Source organism: Nicotiana tabacum, chromosome 7 (genome assembly GCF_000715075.1).
Source record: "Nicotiana tabacum cultivar K326 chromosome 7, ASM71507v2, whole genome shotgun sequence".
In the NCBI taxonomy this organism is placed as follows: Eukaryota; Viridiplantae; Streptophyta; class Magnoliopsida; order Solanales; family Solanaceae; genus Nicotiana; species Nicotiana tabacum.
In genome coordinates this window covers 115,260,698-115,284,427 of record NC_134086.1, presented here as the reverse complement: position 1 = coordinate 115,284,427, position 23,730 = coordinate 115,260,698, and the positions used below count along the sequence as shown (strand labels likewise).

The 23,730-nt window shown below is 40.9% G+C and overlaps 1 protein-coding gene across 1 annotated transcript; it reads left to right on the top strand.

Moving 5' to 3' along the window:
- The first annotated feature begins 15,886 nt into the window (after positions 1–15,886).
- Positions 15,887–21,703, top strand: LOC142162242 (uncharacterized). The gene is made up of 9 exons (XM_075218569.1): positions 15,887–15,943; positions 16,091–16,306; positions 16,400–16,493; positions 16,632–17,182; positions 17,427–17,890; positions 18,373–18,706; positions 18,756–19,136; positions 19,215–19,363; positions 21,616–21,703. The coding sequence occupies exons 1-9, from the start codon at positions 15,887–15,889 to the stop codon at positions 21,701–21,703; spliced, it is 2,334 nt and encodes a 777-aa protein (XP_075074670.1).
- The last annotated feature ends 2,027 nt before the right edge of the window (positions 21,704–23,730 follow it).

The window sequence follows — 23,730 nt, the reverse complement described above, 5'->3', positions numbered from 1 at the left end:
AATATCCCTATCGGGTGGCATCCCCGGCAGGTCTGCAGGAAATACTTCTAGAAACTCCCGAACAACTGGTACAGAATCCATGGAAGGAACCTTTGCACTAGAATCACGAACATAAGCCAAATATGTCAAACACACCTTCTCGACCATACGTCGAGCCTTCATATAAAAGATAACCCTGCTGGTACAATGAGCATGAGTCCCTCTCCACTCTAATTGAGGTAACCTCGGCAAGGCTAAGGTCACAGTCTTGGCGTGATAGTCCAATATAGCATGATAAGGTGACAGCCAATCCATCCCCAAATGAATCGAAATCAACCATATCGAGAAATAGGAGATCTACACGAGTCTCAAGACCCCTAATAACAACCACATACGAATGATAGACACGATCTACAATAATAGATCCCCAACCGGCGTGGACACGTACATGGGAGCACTCAAAGAATCACAAGGCACAACCAAATATGAAGCAAATTAAGATGACACATAGGAATATGTAGACCCTGGATCAAATAGAATTGAAGCGTCTCTACTGCAAACTAAAATAGTACTTGTGATAACAGCGTCGAATGACTCAACCTCAAGCCTGACTGGGAAAGCATAACATCGGGGCTGGGCCCCACCACTCTGAATCATATCTCTAGGACGGCCCCTTGCTGGCTGGCCTCCACCTCTAACGGCTTGACCTCTACCTTTAGTGGCCTGACATCTACCTCTGGCTCTGTGACCCTCTGACCCCTACCTTTAGTTGGCTCAATAGGCGGTGCAGTAACCGGTGCTAGAACCATGGCACGAGAACCTTGATACTGTGGCTGAACACCCACTAATCTCGGACTGGTCCTCTAGATATGCCCATACTCACCACACTCGAAACATCCATCCTGATAATACGGTTGCGGAAATTGAGACTGACCCTGATGAGCCGACTGACCACGATAATAACTCTAAAGAGGAGGTTCTCTGATAGGAGCTGGTGGTGCACTATAAGCTAGTTACCCTGAAGGAGGTACATAAGGACCACGACTCCCTAAAGCTCCATGGGATGTCTTAAGTGCTGAATGAAATGGCCTGGGAGGATGGCCCCTACCAAAAGTACCTCGACCTATAGATGAGGCCCCACTGAATCCACCGGAGTGATGCAACCTCTTGTTAGACCCCTGACCACTCCCTTGAGATAGAACCATCTCAACTCGTCTGGCCACATTGGTTGCATCCTGTCTCCTTAGCCATCTGCAATCTGATAGGCTGATCAAGTCTCTCAATAAACCTCCTCACCCCCTCTCTCTCGGTAGGAATTATAAGAAGAGCATGACAGTCCAAATCAATAAAATAGGTCTTGTACTGAGTGATGGACATACTAACCTGCTGGAGACGCTCGATTTACCTACGATAGTCCTCTCTCAGTGTAACAGGAAGGAACTTCTTGAGAAATAGCTAAGAGAACTGGTCTCAAGTCAAAGCAGGCGACCCAGCTGGTCTAGGTAACACAAAATCATTCCACCATCTCTTGGCTGAACCTGACAGATAAAATGCAGCAAAGTCGACCCTATTGGTCTCCACTATCCCTATATTCTATAACACCTTATAACAATTGTCCAGATAGTCTTGGGGATCCTCTAAAAATGTACCGCCATAGTGAACTGGGAAAAACTTGGTAAGCCTATCCAATCTCTACAAAGCCTTAGAAGACATAGCTAACCTATCACCGGTCTGTACTGCAACACCTAACAGAACTACCCCAATGGGCTGAGCTGCTGAAGTCTGAAACTGAGGAGCCATCTTCTCTGGAGTATGGGTAGCGGGAGTTTGTTCTCCTCCCCCAGCCTGAGAGACGGGTGGTGCTACAGGGAATGTGCCGGCCCGTGCCACACTCTCCATGAGGCCCACTAGACGAACCAAAGCATCTCAAAGTACCAGAGTAGCGATGAACCCCTCTGAAACTTAAGTTGGCCTTGCTGGAACGGTCTAGGCTGGAGCCTCCTCATCAAATTCTACCTAAGGCTCCGCCACTGGTGCTGCTGCTCGAGCTCTGGGTTGAGCCCTGCCCCTACCTCAGCCTTGTCCTATGCCCCTCGTAGGAGTTGCCACTGGGGGCTCTGACTACTGCTGAGCTGATGAAGCGGTATGTGTTCTTGCCATCTGCAAAGGAACAAGAGTAGAGAGTTCAATTAGCATTGAGAGATCAAATCGCACGACAAAGAAGTATAGAAGTGAAATTGTTCTTAAACTTTGTATCCTCTAGGGGATAATCACAGACATCTTCGTACCGATCCCTCAAACACTAATAAGCTTGTTCATGAATTGTGAGACCTAAGCAACCTAGTGCTCTAATACCAACTTGTCACGGCCTGGAATTTCCACCCTTAGGATCGTGGTGGTGCCTAACATCACACTTGCTAGGCAAGCCAACGTTAGAGTGTTATTAACCACTTTCCTTTATGTTTCAATGATTAAGAGTAAACAAACTTAAACAAGTAGAAATAATTGTGGAAGTAAGTAAAGAGTCTCATTGTTTATATATACTATTACCAATATTGTTGCTATTACCACCCAGAATCTGGTGTAACAACTCACGAACATACTATGATTTTCTACAAATATCTATCTAAAAGAAATTACAACTTTTTTAAAAAGAAGGAAAACAGTAATGTAGAAATATAGAAGGGGACGCCAGGGCCTTCGGACGCCATCAGGACTACCTTGGGTCTCCAAATTGCGAATCTGCAGCCAATATCTCAATCAGCCACTACCTGCTCCGAAATCTGCACAGAAAGTGCAGAGTGCAGTACCAGTACAACCGGCCCCATGTACTGGTAAGTGCCAAGCCTAACCTCGACGAGGTAGTGACAAGGCTACGGCGGGGCAATTACAATATAATGTGCATACAATGTATAATAAAGAAGAAAGAAGAAGGGAAAAAAATAAAGTAGTAACTTGTAAGGAACGAATACATAACTCAATTATCTCATCAGAACCCAACTATAACCAATCCTTAAGTGAAATGCAAAACTACAGAATAACTTCACAGTATATGAAAGGTACATAAACACATAAACTAATGTGGCGCGCATCCCGATCCTACCATATAACCAATACCAATATGAATATTCACCCTTATTACTTCATATCAAGCCACCATATTCCTCTTGTTGCGGCGTGCAACCTAATTCCACCGTACAATAGTAATTCACCCTTATTCCTCCTCAATATACCATCCTTATTATCTGTTGCGGCGTGTTACCTGATCCCACCGTATAATAGTAATTCACCCTTATTCCTCCTCAATATATCACCCTTATTCCTCCTGTTGCGGCGTGCAACCTGATCCCACCATATCAGTACCAATCACAAAATAAGAATAGAAATTTTACAATTTAGCTCAAAACTCCCCACAATATTTCAACCTCAACTAAAACAAATGGAAAGCTGTAAAATTATGAAACTTCACTCAAATTATACTACTCAGCGAAACCAATCCAAAATATACCATAAAATATCTATAAACCTACTTGAGCCAATAATATGAGAGAATAAAACTACGAAATAGCTAATACCCTCAACAATGAAAAACAATGTATAACAAGTAGCAATTAAGCATGGAAATACTAGTGAAGCATGTTACAGTTAAGGCAGGGGACAATATATTATGAACAGGAAGGAAACAGGCAAAACGGATAAATTAACGGCGCATAGGTACTCGTCACCTCACCTATACGCCACACACATGGATTTTCATATAGTAATTAAGTCGGAGATCCCTAATCCCTCGAGTCAAAGTTAGACACAATACTTACCTCGCTCCAAGGTCAAACTCAAAGTTCAACCACCGTTTTTCCCTTCACACAAGCCTCCAGACTAATGGAATCTATCAATTCATCAACCAAACAATTCAGGAACTACCCACAATTGCGAGGAATTCAATTTAGGCAATTTGTGTAAAAGTCAACAAAAGTCAACACTCGGGCCTGCTTGACCCAAACCTAAAATTTGGACCAAAATCCGATTACTCATTCACCCCCGAGCCCAGATATACAATTGGTTTTGGAATCCGACCTAAATTTGGGGTGTAAATCCCTAAATTTTGAAATCCCTAATTTCTACCCAAAAGTTCACAATTTCGCCATGAAAACCTTAGATTCAAGGTTGAAATCTTGTTAAATGAAGTGAAAGATTGAAAGAAATGAGCTAAGAATCACTTACCTATGATTTGGGGAAGAAATGGTTTTTGGAAAATTGCCTCTTGTGGTATAGGTTCTGAAAATTTGAGAAATAAATCAAAAATCCTGTCTAAGTCCCTTTTACACAGCTGCAGATGTTGCATTTGCGACCTGAGCTTCGCAAAGGCGAAAAGTCTATCGCAATTGCAAAGCCTTTCACATTCCTGCTACTTTCGCAAATGAGAGGAAAGTGTCGCAATTGCGACCACTGAACCTCGCACATGCGAGTAAGAGATCGCATTAGTGATCCATGCACTCCCAGACTCCCTTCGCAAATGTGAAGGTAACCTCGCAAATGCGAGAACTACTGGACCAGCTCCCCGTTGCATTTGCAAAGAGAGCCTCACAAATGCGGAACCTGCAGTGTTCGCAATTGTGATGCTTGATCTCGCAAATTGCGAGATCAGGGGCCTGCAACAAGATCAATTATACTAGCAAAATTTCCTAAGTTCAAAACATCCCTTAGCCTATTCAAAACTCACCCGAGCCCTCGGGGCTCCATACAAACATGAACATAAGTCTTAAAACATCATACGAACTTGCTCGTTCGATCAAATCGCCAAAATAACACTTAGAATTACGAATTTAGCACCAAATCATATGGAATTCTTAAGAACACTTTGAAATTTCTATTTTCCCAACCGGATGCCCGAATCACGTCAAATCAAATTCTTTAAACCATTAGATTTTTAGACTTACAATTTTTAACAAAAATTTATTACTCGGGCTAAGGACCTCCAAATCAAATTCCGGGCATACGCCCAGGTCCCATATTTCAATACGGACCCACCAGGACTGTCAAAATATGAGTCTGGGTTTGTTTATTCAAAATGTTGACTAAAGTCAACTAAATCAACTTTTAAAGGCAAAAATTATTATTTTTCTCAACTTTCCACATAAAAACTTTTCGGAAATACGTCTGGACTGCGCACGAAAATCGAGGATGGATAAAATGAGGTTTTGAAGGCCTCAGACCACGGAATCGAGTTCTAAAATATAATACGACCTTTTGGGTCATCACAATAAAGGACCGCCTTTATCATTTCTATCTCATCAGTCGTTTTTGGGAACTGATCTTTCGACAGATAGATTCCATGTCTAAAAGGGAGAAATCCTTTCTTGGAATCTTGCATACTAAACCTGGTGAGAATACTATCAATATAAAGTGCTTAGAATAAGCCTAATATCCTTTGCTTGCGATCTCGCATAGCTTGATACCAAGAATATGTGCCGCATGTCCCAAGTCTTTCATTTCGAAACATGTGGACAACCATTCCTTTACTGAATTTAACATGCTCACATTATTTCCTATGAGCAAAATATTATCTACGTACAAAACCAAAAATGTAACTTTATCTCCATCCCACTTCTTATAAACACAAGACACATTTTCACATTGATCAAAATCGAAGGTTTTAATCGATGTGTCAAAACAAGTGTTCCATGCTCTAGAAGCTTGTTTCAATCCATAAATGGATTTCTTTAATTTAAACAACATGTGTTCATTGCCCCTTTTTATGAAAGCAACTGTTTATGCCATATAGATGCACTCATCAAGACTTTCATTTAGAAAAGTCGTCTGTTACATCTCGCGTTTTCGTACTTTAAAGTTTCGTCTTTAGTTAATCAACATAGATGCAGGGATGAGATTATCTTGAGGTTAACGTATTTATGCTATTTATAACAAGTGATAAGTAATTGCCATGAAGGATAAAGGGTACATGAATTAAAAAAAATAAGTTTCGTTGAAGGTTGCCGATTTGGGATAAAATACGGTCCGAGCTATAATACCCGCTATTTATGGACTAGTATCATACAATGTACCATATGACCGTGATAGTATGATGTATAAAGTGTATCAAAAATAAATAGAATTTTAAGTAACTTGAGACAATTCTTAATTATGCGGGTAATTGGTTAATTACCGGACATTGGGACAATACCTAATTACCTAATAAGTAGATAAAGATTTAAATATTCCATCCCCACCCCACCCCCACTCCCACTCACCCCCACATGGCAGAAAGCCACCCCTTAAGTAAATGACTCTTAGTCATTTCTTATTAGGTGGAAACCTAATACATTAGTGTCAAGACACCTCAAATTCCAAAACTTTCCAATTTAATTGATTTATCTAAAATACAGATTTTAGGTTAAACATTTCGACCCACCATGGACCCAAGCAAATCTATTGAGAATCAAACACATTGTAACTTTTGGATCGTTACTTGTTGTCAGTCTTAGCAAGATATCATAGCTGGAGATCTACCAATTGCATCAATTAGAAACTAAGTTGGTGATTGCAGTTGGAAAAGCATATGTAACTTGTATACGGCCATAAACCATATCACAATTAGACGTGATTTCATACTAAATTATTACAAAATTCCTACAAAATCCCTACAAGCAGAACGTTAGAGATTCTTACAAAATTTCAACCAAACTTCTTGCAACCAAACAATTCCAACGAGAATTGTTAGAATCGTAGCAACGTAAAATTTTGCGATTCTAAAAGAGTATGGTACAACCTTTTCCAAGAACATCATACAAATTTTTCCCTACTCTAGGTATGTTAAGGCTATCTCTTCTTTCTTGTTGGCATGATCTATACGACACAAACAAAACGAGCAAATGCACAATTTTCATAATTTACTCTATTCGTAGAAATGCTAGAGATGTGTATATTCTTATTCTCCCATAAGCCTTATTATTCTATCATCTATTCACGGGTCTCAGAAAATACGTAAGTTGATAAAGTCTATTTCATGATATTAATCAGAGGAAAAACGGTCTTATGACACCTGAAAGATTTTATTGACGTACTTATCATGCATTGCATTTATTTACACTGACCCATGACCAGCTGGAATTATATACGCGTATATATGTAATATATATATATATATATATATATATATATATATATATATATATATATATATGTGATATGGAAAAAAGGTTACGGTGTTATATACGCACCACCACCTGATCAGTTGGTATATGTTGATGATGTTACCCACAGTGGCCGAGACGATATGATGGGATGCCCTCAGAGGCTTGATGATGTTATGTACACCCATACCTATGCATGACACGACATTTATATGCACGTTCATGACACTATAAATGTTGCCGAATTTACAAAGTTATTCAGACTTACAGGTGGATTTCTTTATTCTATGTTTCATCTATGTCTTTATGTACTAATTTTCATGCCTTACATACTCAGTACATTATTCGTACCGACGCCATATTTCGTGGGTCCTGTGTTTCATGCATGTAAGTGCAGGTAGGCAAGCTGACAGACACCCTTCTTAGGATCATTGATCAGTGAGAGTTGGCATGCTCCATTTGATCTGGAGATGCTTTTGATTTTGGTACGATATGCTTGTATACATATATGGGTATGATGTGGCTCAGTACCGTCTTTGTACAATTGTATTTTTATTAGAGGTCTGTAGACAGTTATGTACATTTGGATAGTATGTGGCCTTGTTGGCTTTTAGTTTTGGATATATAGTTGTCTATAGCAGTCTTGCCGGCTCGCCCCACTATATTCCGCATGTTTATGTATATATGTCTTTTGGACAGGTTTCCCTCACATACACTATTCATGTTTATATCTTAAACGTATGCAAGAATATTCGACATATAGGATTCAGGCACCTATCAAGGCCCATCAATTTGGGTCGTGACAAAAGTGGTATCAGAGCAGTTCTGTCCTAGGGTTGTCTACAGACCGTGTCTAGTAGAGTCTTGTTTATGGGTGTGTTGTGCACCACACTTATATACAAGAGGCTACAGAACATATTGGATGTTATCCTCTCTTTTTATCATGGATCGTGCAATATAAAAATTCATGTTCCTAACAATATGTTATGTTTACAGCGATGCTTGCGAAGACTACATCCACCTAGAAGGGAAAGTCCGTGACTGGTGAGACTACTAGTCAAGTGCCACGAGTTACCAGGGCTTGGGGAGAGTCTCATAGTGAGATTCTATCTTAGACTTCATATACCCTACCCTCTCCAGAAGAGCCCCGAAGGGCACCATCTCCAGCGCCTGCCCCTGTACGTTCAACCCCTCAGGTAGATACAACGGGTCAGGAGATAAGAGATGTTATTTATCTATTAACTCGATTAGTAACCACATAGGCTCGGCATCAGGAAGTAGGTATTGGTCATACAGATAGGTCCGTCAGTGCGAGGGTTCGTGATTTCATTAATTCAGACCCTCCGGTATTCACTGGGGCAGATCCAAACGAGGACCCTCAGGTATTTATTGATAGAGTGCAGAGGACGTAAAGGGTAATGAAGGCCACTGCGACTGAGTTGTTGAGATAGCTTCCTATAGACTCCAAGATGTTGCAGTTAATTGGTACGAGTCTTAGGAATTCTCCAGAGGTGAGGATTCCCCTCCAACAGTATGGTAGGAGTTTACAGAAGCTTTTCTTCGTCATTATTTTCCACCACAGCTTAGACGGGCCACAGTTGATAGGTTCTTGACCCTTCGGCAGGGTAACATGAGTGTTCGGGAGTACAGTCTTCAGTTTGATTCATTGGCTAGGTATGCTCCCACTATTGTATCTTAGATGAAGGATCGGGTTCACTGGTTCGTGATGGGGTTAGAGACTTACTTTCTTAACGATTGTATGTTGGTCTCACTCCAACCAGACATGGATATTTCTCGTATTCAGGCATATGCTCAAGGTGTAGAGGAGCGTAAGCAGAAACAGAGGGCTGATCGTGAGTATGATAGGGCCTAGAATAAGATAGCAAGGTCTTCAGGTCCTTCTGGTAAGTTTCGAGGTGGTCAGAGACAACAGTACCCGAGGTATCCACCCCAGCCATTAGCTAGCACCCCCCTTCAGTTTGGCGGTAAGAGATTTGATCATTCCACATATTCAGGACTTGGTCAAAATGCCAGAGCCTCAGGTTCTCAGTACTTGGGGTAAGTCAAGTCAGATGAGGCCGCCCTTTCCATGATGTGTTCAGTGTAATAAGCAGCTGCCGGGCAGTGCCGTATGGGGTTAGGTGTTTGTTACACTTGTGGTTATTAGGGCCACGTTATGAAGGATTGTCCGACGAGAGGTGATGCAAGCATAGCTCAGCCAGTGGGATCTGTAGTTGGTTCGTCATCATCAGTATGCCCTCTTAGGCAAGGTTTACAAGCACCAATGAGTCGTGGTAGAGGTAGAGGTGGAGCATCTAGCTCGAGAAGTCCTCATAACCGCATTTATGCTTTGGCAGTACGACAGGATCAAGAGTCATCACCTAATATTGTTACAGGTATATTATCAGTCTCCTTATATGATGTATATGTACTAATTGACCTTGGTTCCACCTTATCATATGTTACTCCTTTGGTTGCTAGTAAGTTTGGAATAAAACCTGAATTGGTTAAACCTTTTGAGGTGTCTACACCTGTTGGGGACTCAGTGATAGCTAAGCGAGTATATAGAGGTTGTATAATAGTAGTTCATAGTCGATCTACTGTAGTGGACCTAATCGAGTTATATATGGTAGAATTTGATGTTATAATGGGTATGGATTGGTTGGCTTCTTGTCATGCCAACGTTGATTGTAGATCAAAGATAGTCCGATTTCAATTTCTAGGGGAGCCTATTTTGGAGTAGAAAGGTAATACGGCATCACCAAGAGCTAGATTTATTTTGTATCTAAAGGCAAGGAAGATGATCAGAAAGGGTTGTATTTATCACTTAGTTCGGGTTCAGGATATGGAAGTAGAGTCACCAACCATTTAGTCCATCCCTGTAGTTAATGAGTTTCCCGATGTTTTTCCTGATGAGCTTCTAGGTCTTCCGCTAGAGCGAGAAATTGAGTTTGCTATTGACCTACTACAAGATAATCATCCAATATCTATTCCTCCCTATAGAATGGCCCCCATAGAGCTGAAAGAGTTAAAGGAACAACTAAAGGAGTTGCTTGAAAAGGCTTTATCAGACCGAGTACATCACCGTGGGGAGCGCCAATGCTATTTGTGAGGAAGAAAGATGGTTCCTTACGGATGTGTATTGATTATAGACAGTTGAATAAGGTGATGATCAAGAATAAGTACCCGCTCCCGAGGATTGATAATTTATTTGATCAGTTGCAAGGTGCCAAGTGTTTTTCAAAGATAGACTTGAGGTCTGGGAACCATTAGGTAAGGGTTAAGGAGAAAGATATTTCGAAGACAACATTCAAGACCAGATGTGGGCACTTTGAGTTTCGTGTTATGTCATTTAGTCTGACCAATTCCCCAACAGTATTCATGGATTTGATGAACCATGTGTTCAGGCCCTTTTTAGATCTGTTCATTATTGTATTTATCGATGATATATTGGTGTATTCTCATTGAGAGGTTGAGCATGCAGATCATTTGCGTACTGTGCTTAGAGTTTTACAAAAAAAGGGAAGTTGTATGCAAAATTCTCTAAATGTGAATTCTGGTTGAACTCTGTAGCTTTCCTTGGGCATATCATTTCGGGAGAAGGCATCTGGGTGGATACACAAAAGATTGAGGCAGTAAAGACTTTTCCTAGACCCATGACACTGACGGAGGTTCATAGCTTTCTCGGTCTGGTAGGTTATTACAGGAGATTTATAGAGGGATTTTCTTCCCTTTCAGCACCTTTGACAAAGTTAACTTAGAAAGGAGCAAAGTTTCAATGGACTGATGCTTGCGAATGGAGTTTCCAGGCATTGAAGGACAAATTAACTTCAGCACCGGTTCTAACGCTCCCAGAAAGGACCGATGGCTACGTTATATATTGTGACGCTTTAGGTGTTGGATTGGGTTGTGTGTTGATGCAACATGGTAAGGTTGTAGCTTATGCTTCTAGACAACTAAGAAAGCACGAGAAGAACTATCCGACCCACGATTTAGAGTTAGCTGTGGTGATTCGTGCACTAAAGATGTGGAGGCGCTACTTGTATGGCATTCATGTTGATATATATACGGATCATAAGAGCCTTCGGTATATCTTCAAGCAAAAGGAATTAAATTTACATCAAAGGAGATGGTTGGAGCTACTTAAAGATTACGACGTTGATATTTTATACCATCCAGGGAAGACGAACGTGGTAGCCGACGCCCTCAGTTGTAGATCTATAGGTAGCCTATCATATTTACAGCCAGAGAAGAGGGGAATAGCCCTTGAGGTTCATCAGCAAGCTAGTCTTGGAGTTCGGTTACTGGACTCAGGTGATATTGGAATTACTATTCAGGATACGGCAAGATCCTCTTTAGTAACTGAAGTGAAGGATCGCCAGTACGATGATCCTCTATTAGTTCATTATAGGGATACCACCCCTCAAAAAGAGAAGACACCATTTAAAATCACAGAAGATGGGGTCCTCATATATCGAGGAGATTATGTGTTCCTAATGTTGCAGGGCTGTGCTGGCAGGTTATAGGAGAAACTCACTATTCTCGTTATTCTATCCATCCAGGAGCAACAAAGATGTATCATGATATCAGGGAGGTATATTGGTAGGACGGAATGAAAAAGGATATAGTGAAATTTGTTGCTCAGTGCCCTAACTGTTAGTAGGTCAAAATTGAGCATTAAAAACTTGGTGGATTATTGCAGGTTATAGAGATTCCGACTTGGAAGTGAAAGTAATCAATATGGATTTTATCGTAGGTTCTCTCGTACCCAGCGTAAGTTCGATTTGATATGGGTGATTGTTGATAGGCTTACAAAGTCAGCCCATTTTCTACTCGTTAGGACTACATATTCCGCAGAGGATTATGTAAGGCTTTATATTAAGGAGATAGTGTGACTGCATGGTATCCCTGTCTCTATTATCTCGGATAGAGGAGCTCAATTTACAATTAACTTCTGAAGGTCCTTTCAAAAAGGATTGGGGACTCAGGTAAGTCTTAGTACATCATTTCATCCCCAGACAGACGGACATGCTGAGCATACTATTCAGACACTTGAGGATATATTACGAGCTTGTGTGATAGACTTCAAAGATAGCTGGGATGATTATCTTCCGCTTATTGAGTTCGCATATAATAATAGCTAGCATACCAGTATTGAGATGGCTCCATACGAAGCTCTTTACGGATGGAAGTGTAGGTCACCTATAAGGTGGTTCGATGTTGGGAAAACTACGTTAGTAGGACCAGAATTGGTACAACAGGCAAGCGAGAAAATTAAGCTTATACACGAAAGGATATTAGCTGCTCAAAGCCATCAGAAGTCTTACGTGGACAATCGTCAGCGAGACTTGGAGTTTCAGGTTGATGACTGGGTATTCCTAAAGGTATCACCGATGAAAGGTGTTATGAGGTTTGGAAAGAAAGGAAAACTTAGCCCTCGGTACGTTGGACCATATAGGATCATACGCAAGGTAGGCCAGGTAGCATATGAGTTAGACTTGCCTTCGGACTTGGAGTCTGTACATCCAGTCTTTCATGTGTCTATGCTCCGTAAATGTATCGGAGATCCTTCCAAAATCGTGTCAATTGATGACGTTCAGGTGACAGAGCAACTATCATACGAAGAAACTCCCATTGATATATTAGACAGACAAGTTTAGAGATTGAGAACTAAAGACGTAGCTTCGGTAAAAGTACTTTGGAGGAAAAACAATGTGGAAGAAATAACTTGAGAGGCAGAGGAAGACATGAAGTCTACATATCCCTACTTATTTCCTACTCCAGAGAAGGGTCCAACTGAGACATCACAACTTTAAGGTACGTGTATGGATTCTTGTGTTAGTTATTATCATTGGTCGTGTGAGGCCATTGTCATTATTGATGATTGTGGTCCTATGTGATGTTGAATTATTGACTTTCAACAAGAAAAGTTGGTAGTAGTATTGTTACAAAGGTGACTCTGCCAAAGTTATATAGATTCCGGGGAGTTAAACATTCGAGGATGAATATTTCTAAGGGGGAAGGATGTTACATCTCGCATTTTCGTATGTTAAAGTTTCGTTTTCAGTTAATCGACGTAGATGCGGGGATGAGTTTATCTTGAGTTTAATGTATTTGTGCTATTTATAACAAGCGATAAGTAAGTTCCATGAAGGATAAAGGGTACACGAATTAAAGAAAATAAGTTTCGTTGAAGGTTGCCGATTTGGGATAAAATACGATCCGAGCTATAATACCCGATATTTATGGACTAGTACCATATAAAGTACCATATGACCGTGATAGTATGATGTATAAAGTGTATAAAAATAAGTATAATTTAAGTAACTTGAGATAATTCTTAATTATGCAGGTAATTGGTTAATTACCGGACAATGGGACATTAACTAATTACCTAACAAGTGGATAAAAATTTAAATTTCTCACCCCCACCGCCACCTCTTAGTTATTTCTTATTAGGTGGAAACCTAATACATTAGTGTCAAGACACCTCAAATTCCAAGACTTTCCAATTTAATTGATTTATCTAAAATACATATTTTAGGTTAAACATTTCGACCCACCATGGACCCAAGCAAATCTACTGCAAATAAAACACATTGTTAACTTTTGGATCCTTACTTGTTGTCAATCTTAGCAAGATATCGTAGCTGGAGATATACCAATTGCATCAATTGGAAACCAAGTTGGCGATTGCAGCTGGAAAAGCATATGTAACTTGTATACGGCCGTAAACCATATCACAATTAGATGTGATTTCTTACCAAATTCTTACAAAAATTCTTACAAATCCCTACAAGCAGAACGTTAGAGATTCTTACAAATTTCGACCAAAATTCTTGCAACCAAATAATTCTAACAAGAATTGTTAGAACCGTAGCAATGTAAAATTTTGCGATTCTAAAAGAGTACAGTGCAACCTTTTCCAAGAACACCATATGAATTTTTCCCTACTCCAGGTATATTAAGGCAATACCTTCTTCTTTTTTTGTCATGATCTGTATGACACAAGCGAAACGAGCAAATGCACAATTTTCATAAATTACTCTATTCGTAGAAATGCTAGAGATGTGTATATTCTTATTCTCCCATAAGTCTTATTATTCTATCATCTCTTCATGGGCCGCAGAAAATACGTAAGTTGATAAAGTCTATTTTATGATATTAATCAGAGGCAAAATGATCTTATGACACCCGAAAGATTTTATTGACGTACTTGTCATGCATTGCATTTATTTACACTGACCCATGACCAGATGACATTATATATGTGTATATATATATATATATATATATATATATATATATATATATATATATATATATATATATATATATATATATATATATATATATATATATATATATGGGAAAAGGTTACAGCATTATATACGCACCACCACTTGATCAGTTGGTATATGTTGATGATGTTGCCCAAAGTGGCCGAGACAATATGATGGGATACCCTCAAAGGCTTGATGATATTATGTACACATATACCTATGCATGACACGACATTTATATGCACGTGCATGACACTATAAATGTGGCAGAATTTACAAAGTTATTCAGACTTACAGGTGGATTTCTTTATTCCATGTTTCATCTATATCTTTTATGTACTGATTTTCATGCCTTACATACTCAGTACATTATTTGTACTGACACCCTATTTCCTAGGGCCTGCGTTTCATGCCCGCAGGTGCAGGTAGGCAAGCTAACGGTCCCCCTTCTTAGGATCTTTGATCAGCAAGAGTTGGCGTGCTCCACTTGATCCGGAGATGCTTTTAATTTTGGTACAATATGCTTGTATACATATGTGGGTATGACGTGGCTCAGTCTCATCTTTGTACAGTTGTATTTCGATTAGAGGTCTATAGACAGTTATGTACAGTTGGATAGTATATGGCCTTGTCGGCTTTTAGTTTTGGATATATAGTTGTCTATAGCAGCCTTGCCGGCTCGACCCACTGTATTCCGCATGTTTACGTGATGACCCGCCATGTCATCATGCCACATAGGTGCCATTTGGCATATATTAATGCCATGTGGAAGCTTACAAAATAAGAAGGCTAGCATTTGTGAGAAGATTCTAGAGAAGTATGGACATTTCCTTAGGAAGAACCTAGATCCTTATGGATTTGCTAAGAAAGCCCTTGGAATCTTCTAGGCTTGTAGAGAATTCTAGAGAAAGCCTTTATCTTGTAAATATCAAGGACTTGTGTAATAATTAATATTTACACACTAGCCCCTAGGAGACTAGAATATAAAGGGGGCCATTCATTCGTAATTCACCAAGCGAACAATTCAAGTTCTCTCTAATACAAAGCTTCCTTTAACAATTCTCTTGTGTTCTTTCTTCCATTCTCTTAGCAATCTTGAGTTTAGTAATGCTGACTTGGCATAGCAAGAACATGAGCAAGTTGTGCAAGATCGTGAGCGAGTGGTCAAGTGTCGCACGTGTACTTTTTTATCAACTAAGGAAGTGACAACGTGATATTAGAGCGAAGGTTTCAACTAAGGGAATGGCGAACAATGGAGAAATTAATGCTGCCAACACCCAAGCCAACGTCAACCAGGATGCTGCTGACAGGAAGCGCCGCAACAAAAAGAGGAATGCCACCAACAAGAGTTAGGAGGTGTCGTCTGAGATTTTACCAAATGAGGGGATTACATCCCAAGAACCATCTACCACTGAGGCGAGCAAGGATGAAGTGAAGGTCCTGCCCGAGGACTTCTCGCTCGGTAAAGAGTGGGTGATGAAGATGAACGCAGAGATGGATGTTGTGGAGATCTTTGGCCAACGCTTAGGGAAGGTGGAAGGCACCCTTAACGTTCTTGAGGGGCACACTCTTAAAGAGATTAAGAGTATCCGAAATGACTTGGAGGGATGTACACAGACTGAGATGGAACTAAGGCAAACCATCATTGCCTTAAAGTGCAGACTCATGGAGGCTTTGAGTACTATCGATGCTATAAAGGCAAAGATAGAGTCACTCAAGGAGCATGTCAATGCTGGCGTGACCAAGTCAGCCAACAATGTTGTGGTGACGAGGGAGGCTAAGATCGAGGCTCCCAAACCCCTGGTGTTCAAAGGTGTTCATGATGCAGAAGAAGTGGAAAACTTCTTTAGGCACTTGGAGAACTACTTCAGGCACGACAAAGTGAGGGACGACGAGGCTAAGATCAACATTGCGGTATTGTACCTCTAAGAGACTGCCATGCTATGGTGGAGAAGGAAGATGGTCGATGTGGATAAAGGTCTATGTACTATTAGCACATGGGATCAGTTCAAAGCGGAGTTCAAGAGACAGTTCTTTCCAAATAATGTCTTGTACGAGGCAAGGCGCAAGCTTAGGGAATTGAAGCAAACAGGGAGTATACGTAACTATGTCAAAGAGTTCATTACCCTTATGCTTCAAATCCCCAACCTGACAAATGATGACTTGTTGTTCCACTTCATGGACGGGTTGCAAAATTGGGCTAAGCAGGAGTTGTAATGCCGATAAGTCACTGATATAGACCAAGCCATAGTGGAGGCTGAATCATTGATGGATTTAAGGCATGACAAGCTAGACAAAGGCAATGTCAAGGAGTCAAAAGTTAACAATGTCAAAGGTAGGGGAGACCGTGGCAAAGGCAAGGAGATACAACAACAATACTCCAAGACTCAAGATCCTAAAAAGTCGAGTGGTCATCAGGGCTACGGCGAGAAGAAGGCACAGGCTGAGAAGAAGGGATGCTACATATGCGGAGGGCCGCACGACTTCAGGAATTATCCCGACCTCAAGAGCCTCAGTGCCATGGTCCATGAACGAAAAGAGCAGCCGCAAGGAGAGAGTTTGGGAACTGCACAATTGGGTATGATCAGATTATGTGGTGCTGTCACAAAGCAAGCTATCCAACCTACCGAGAATGGAAATCAGTACGTGGATCTTACCATCAACAACAAGTCTGCTCGTGCAATGGTGGATACTGGAGCAACTCATAATTTCGTGACTGAGGCTGGTGCAAAGAGACTAGAATTGAAGCTTGCTCCAACCAACTCTCACGTCAAGACCGTGAATTCCAAGGTACAAAATGCTCGTGGGGTAGCTAATGGAGTTGGTGTCAAATTGGGAACTTGGAAAGGTATGACAAACTTTACCGTAACCGCTATGGATATCTTTGACATCATACTGGGGCAAGAGTTCTTTAGACATTGTAATACTTTGATCGACCCCTACCTCTAACATCACTTGGTTATGGAGCGAGAAGGAGCTTGCATGGTACCTACAGTGACTATGCCACACAAACAGATCCAAGCACAAATCTCAGCTATGCAGGTTGTCAAGGGGATCAAGAAGGGGGGCCGACATTCATGGAAACCATTGCAAGTCTAGAGGAAGACAAGAATTTTCAAGAGACAGTGCCGCCGTAGAGAAGTTGCTTGAGAAAAACAAAGATGTCATGCCCGATGAGTTACCTAAGCACTTACCGCCAAGGCGAGAGGTGGATCACAAGATTGAGTTGAAGCCAGGGGCTAAGCCACCCACATTTGCCCTATATCATATGGAACCGCCCGATCTAGAGGATCTCAAGAAACAATTGAAAGAGTTGTTGGATGTTGGTCACATTCACCCATCAAAGGCACCTTTCGGCGCACCAGTATTGTTCCAGAAGAAGAAGGATGGATTGTTGCACTTGTGCATAGACTACCGAGCACTTAATAAGGTTATAGTGAAGAATGAGTACCCGATCACGCTCATTGATGACTTTTTTGATACACTTGGGCAAGCCAAGTACTTTACTAAGGTGGATCTTCGAAAGGGCTACTACCAGGTTCGTATTGCAGAAGGGGATGAGCCAAAGACAGCATGTATGATGAGATATTTAGACTTTGAGTGGTTGGTGATGCCCTTCGGCTTAACCAATGCACCGGCCACATTTTGCACCCTTATGAACAAGGTTTTCCATCCCTACCTTGATCAGTTCGTGGTAGTCTACCTAGACAACATAATCATCTACAGAAACACCTTGAAGAGAACATGGAGAACTTAAAGAAGGTTTTCCAAGTCTTGCGGGATAACGAGCTATACATCAAGAGGGAGAAATGTGAGTTCGCACAATCAAAGGTTCACTTCTTGGGCCATGTAATTAGCAATGGCGAGCTACGCATGGATGAGGCTAAGGTATGTGCTATCCAGGAGTGGGAGGCACCTACAAAGGTAACTGAGTTGAGATCCTTTCTTGGACTTGTTAATTACTATCGTTGGTACATTAGTGGCTACTCAGCAAAGGCCACACCATTGACTGAATTGATAAAGAAGAACAAGCCATGGGTTTGGATGGAGCATTGTCAAAATGCGTTTGAAGGCCTTAAGGCAGCTGTAATAGAGGAGCCAGTCTTAGCGTTACCTGACTTTGCCAAGACATTTGAGGTGCACGCAGATGCCTCAGACTTCGCCATTGAGGGTGTCTTGATGCTAGATAAGCATCCCATAGCATTTGAGAGCCGCAACTTAAATGAGACGGAGCGACGTTACACGGTCCAAGAGAAGGAAATGACTGCCATTGTGCATTGCTCATACATGGAGACATTATCTGCTCGGGTCGAGGTTCGTGGTCAAGACTGATAATGTGGCTACTAGCTACTTTCAAACATAGAAGAAACTCACACCAAAGCAGGATACGTGGCAGGATTTCTTGGCCGAGTTTGATTATACACTGGAGTATAAGCCATGCAAAGGTAATGTTGTAGCTGATGCCTTGAGCCGAAAAGTCGAGCTTGCTGCAATCACTTCAGCGAGATGGGACATTTGGGAGGCTATAAAAGAAGGCATGCAGCTTGATCTAGCAGCCAAACAGCTTATCGAGTTAGCCAACAAAGTCAAGACGAGACAGTTTTGGATAGAAGACGGCCTACTATTTACCACAGGTCGGCGGGTCTACGTTCCTAAGTTTGGAGACATTAGACGACGGATCATAAGGGAGAGTCATGACACAATGTGGGCTGGTCATCCAGGTCAACGTCGCATTAGGGCCTTGGTTGAGTCAGTCTACTATTGGCCACGCATGCGAGATGACATAGAGTGCTATGTGTAGACTTGTCTTGTCTGTCAACAGGACAAGGTTGAACAACAACAACCTGGAGGACTTTTGGAGCCACTACCAATTGTAGAGCATCCATGGGAGAGCGTGACTAATTGTAGAGCATCCATGGGAGAGCGTGACTATGGACTTTATCAGTTTCCTACTGAAGTCCGACAGTTATGGTACTATTATGGTGATCGTGGATAGATTTTCCAAATATGCCACCTTCATGCCCGCCTCACCGGGTTGCACAGCTAAGGAAGTCGCCAAGCTATTCTTTAAGAACGTGGTAAAGTATTGGGGCTTACCAAGGCATATCATTAGTGATCGAGACCCCCGCTTCACTGGGAACTTTTGGAGAGAGTTGTTCGACATACTTGGCACGGAACTGCACTTTTCTACTAGTTTCCACCCATAGACGGATGGACAAATGGAATGGGTCAATGCTTTACTAGAATGCTACCTAAGGCATTATGTAAGCGCGCATCAAAAAGATTGGGCAAGGCTCCTAGACATCGCCCAATTCTCTTATAACTTGCAGCGGAGTGAGTCCATGGGGTGGACACCATTTGAGCTAGCCACATGCCAACAACCACAAACTCCACATTCATTACCAGCTGCATTTGAGTGAAAGAGTTTGGGGGCTTATCATATGGCCAAATGATGGGAGGAGTATCTCGACACTGCTAAGTCCTACTTGGATAAGGCAGCTAAGAAGATGAAGAAGTTTGCGGACCGTAAGTGACATCCCACAGACTATAGAGTTGGGGACATGGTCATGGTGAAGTTTAACCTAAGACAGTTCAAGTCACTACGGGGCATGCATCAGAATCTGATTTGCAAGTACGAGGGGCCATATAAGATCGTCTCCAAGGTAGGCAAGATCTCATACAAGCTTGACATGCCATCGTATCTTAAGATCTACCCTTTCTTCCATGCCAGCATGCTTAAGCCATATCATGAAGATAAGGATGATCCGAGTAGAGGCCAATCAAGTCGAGCGCCAATGACTATCATCGCCTCTCATGATCGAGATATTGAGGCTATTATAGATTACCAGGACAGGCGAAAACAAGGGCAAAAATCCACCGCTATGTTCCTCATCCATTGGAAAGGGCTATCACCGGAGGAGGCCACGTGGGAACGATATGAAGAATTATGGCAATTTAAAGATAAGATTTGAGAGTTTACACAGCAGCATTGCGCCGCGGTCGTCGCAATATTGGGTGGGGGAGAATGTGATGACCCTCCATGTCATCATGCCACATAGGTGCCATTTGGCATATATTAATGCCATGTGGAAGCTTACATAAGAAGAAGGCTAACATTTGTGAGAAGATTCTAGAGAAGTATGGGCTTTTTCTTAGGAAGAACCTAGATCTTTATGGATTTGCTAAGAAAGTCCTTGGAATCTTCTAGGCTTGTAGAGAATTCTAGAGAAAGCCTTTATCTTGTAAACATCAAGGACTTGTTTAATAATTAATATTTACACACTAGCCCCTAGGAGAGTAGTATATAAAGGGGTCCATTCATTTGTAATTCACCAAGCAAACAATTTGAGTTCTCTCTAATACAAAGCTTCCTTTAACAATTATCTTGTGTTCTTTCTTCCATTCTCTTAGAGATCTTGAGTGTAGTAAGGATGACTTGGCATAGCAAGAACGTGAGAAAGTTGTGCAAGATCGTGAGCGAGTTGTCAAGTGTCGCACGTGTACTTAGTTATCAACTAAGGACATGACATTTATGTCTATATGTCTTTTGGATAGGTTTCCCTCATGTACACTATTCATGTTTATATCATCAACGTATCTTAAGAATGTTTGACATGTAGGATTCGGGCACCCGTCGCGACCCATAGATTTAGGTCGTGACACCGTCTTGACATCCATTTGCCAAATCTCATCATCGTAATGAGCAGCAACAGATAAGACAATCCTAATGGATTTAAGCATGGCTACTGGCAAAAAAAGTTTCCTCATAATCGATCCCTTCTTTTTGAGTAAACCCCTTTGCAACAAGCCTAGCTTTAAAAGTTTGAACTTTTTAATCACTCCTCTTTCTCTTATAAATCCATCTACAACCAATGGATTTGACTCCAGTAGATGGTTCTACAAGATCCCAGACTTGATTGGAGTACATGGACTCTATTTCAGATTTCATAGCATAAAACCATTCATCAACATTTTTGTATCATGTAGTGCTTCATCGTAATTAATAGGTTTTGTATTAGGCTCTTCAGGGATTCTATCATAACATTCTCCCAAGAGTGTAAACCGGAGAGGTTTTCTAATAATTCTCCCACTATGGCTAGTCTCTACAGGTGCAGTCTGATTATGTTGTTGAATCACAACATCATTTTCTGGAACTGAAGCCTCAATGTTACTCTACATACTTTGCGGTGCTGGGATATCATTAACTTCTTCCTGGAGTGCAGGCTGCAGAACAATTTTAGGTTGTTCAACAATCTGAGATTGCTCAACAATCTGATGTTGCTCAACATTACTCCCACTACTTTGGGGTAGTGAGATGTCAGACAATTGCTCTTGTACATTCTACTGCCTATTGACATTTCTCCCACTACGATAATGCAGTGGTATGTCAATACTGGCTTCCGGGATACGTTCTAGAGACGAGTCTTTAGTTACTCCGTTACTTAATTCCTGTAAAACTAGTTTACTTCTAGAAATATGGTTCATTAAATAGTCCTCTTCTAAAAATCTAGCATTTGTCGTAACAATTACCTTCTTTACTTTGGGACAATAAAACAAACCACCTTTAGTTCCTTTTGGATATCCAATAAAAATGCATACTTCTGTCCTTGATTCCAATTTATCCGCTTTCCCTTTCAGCATATGTGCTGGACAACCCCAAACCTGAATGTGTCGTAAACTTGGCTTACGCCCAGTCCACAATTCAAATGGAGTTGAAGGTACTGACTTTGAAGGAACCAAATTTAGAATGTAATTTGTTGTTTCTAAAGCATATCCCCAAAAGGAAGAAGGCAAACCGGAATAACTTAACATTGATCTATCCATTTTCATAAGGGTCCTATCTTTTCTTTCTGCCACACCATTTTGTTATGGTGCTCCTGGAGCAGATAATTGAGATGTAATTTCATAGCCTGATAAGTATTTAATGAATTCCGCAGAAAAGTATTCACCACCACGATCATATCGCAATATTTTGATATATTTATCATGTCGTTTCTCCGTTTTCGTCTTAAATTCTTTGAATTCTCAAAGCATTCAGACTTACGTCGCAACAGATAAATGTATCCATATTTTGAGTAATCATATGTGAAAGTCACAAAATACTCAAAACCACCTCTTACTTGTATATTCATAGGGCCACACAAATCAGAGTGAATTAATTCTAGCTCATCGTTGGCTCTATTTCCTTTTGGGGGAAAATGTCTCTTGGTCATTTTGCATTCTAAACAGGATTCGCATGTTGGCAATGACTCGACTTTTAATGAATTCAAAGGTCCATCAGAGACCAATCTCGAAATCCTACTTAGATTTATATGACCTAAACGTAAGTGCCACAAATAAGTTTGACTCAATTCAGAAATATATTTTCTTTTATGTGGAAGACTAATGTTATTTAATTCTTTTGGTTGTTGTAGCACATGAGGAGATATATAAAGAATAAAAAGATCATGTACTCTAGCAGCAGTGTAGATAAAACATTTATTAAACTTAATAACAACAGAATTATTAGCAAAATAAACATTATAACCAACATCCATTATTTTCGAAACCGAAATCAAATTCTTTCTAATAAAAGGTACATAGAGAACATCTTTCAAAATTAAAACTCTATCACTACTAAACGAAACTCTAATATATCCTAATGCTAAAGCTGGTGCTGGCTCGCCATTTGCTTGAAAAACGCAAACTTCATTCTCACTTAGCCGCCGCATTTCCTGAAACCCCTGCAAAGTAGTGCAGATATGATTAGTGTCTCCCGAATCTACACACCAAAACATGATAAAAACAGCCACTAAACAAGTTTCAGCGACATTAAATTTGAATTACCTTGCTTATTCAACTTTGCCAGATAGGCAAGGCAATGCTTTATGTGATGCCCAGGTTGCTTGCAATGATAAAGCTTTCTTTTGGGCTTTTTCACACCAGCGGCACCTCCAAGTACCACAAACTTTTGAGCCTTCTTCTTTTTAACCACCTTTCGACTTAGAAACCGAAGCTTTCTCAACATTGAGTGCCACAACGGGAGCTTGTTGTTTGATAATAGATTCTGCCACTTGCAGCTCATTCAACAATTTCGCTAGTGACAAATCCATTTTGTTCATATTATAGTTCATGTGAAATTGTTGGAAACTGTAAGGCAGAGTCTGCAAGTGTCACGACCCTAACCCCAAACCTGGTCGTGATGGCGTCTCTCGTGAAGACAAGGCCAGCCAGACCAAAACAGAATACCTCATTTAAACAGCTAAATACCATAAATAGTTCTAAAACATGATATAATAACCATAATTTGCGGAAATAACGATAACAACAGTAGAAACCATCCCAACACAGCCCAAACT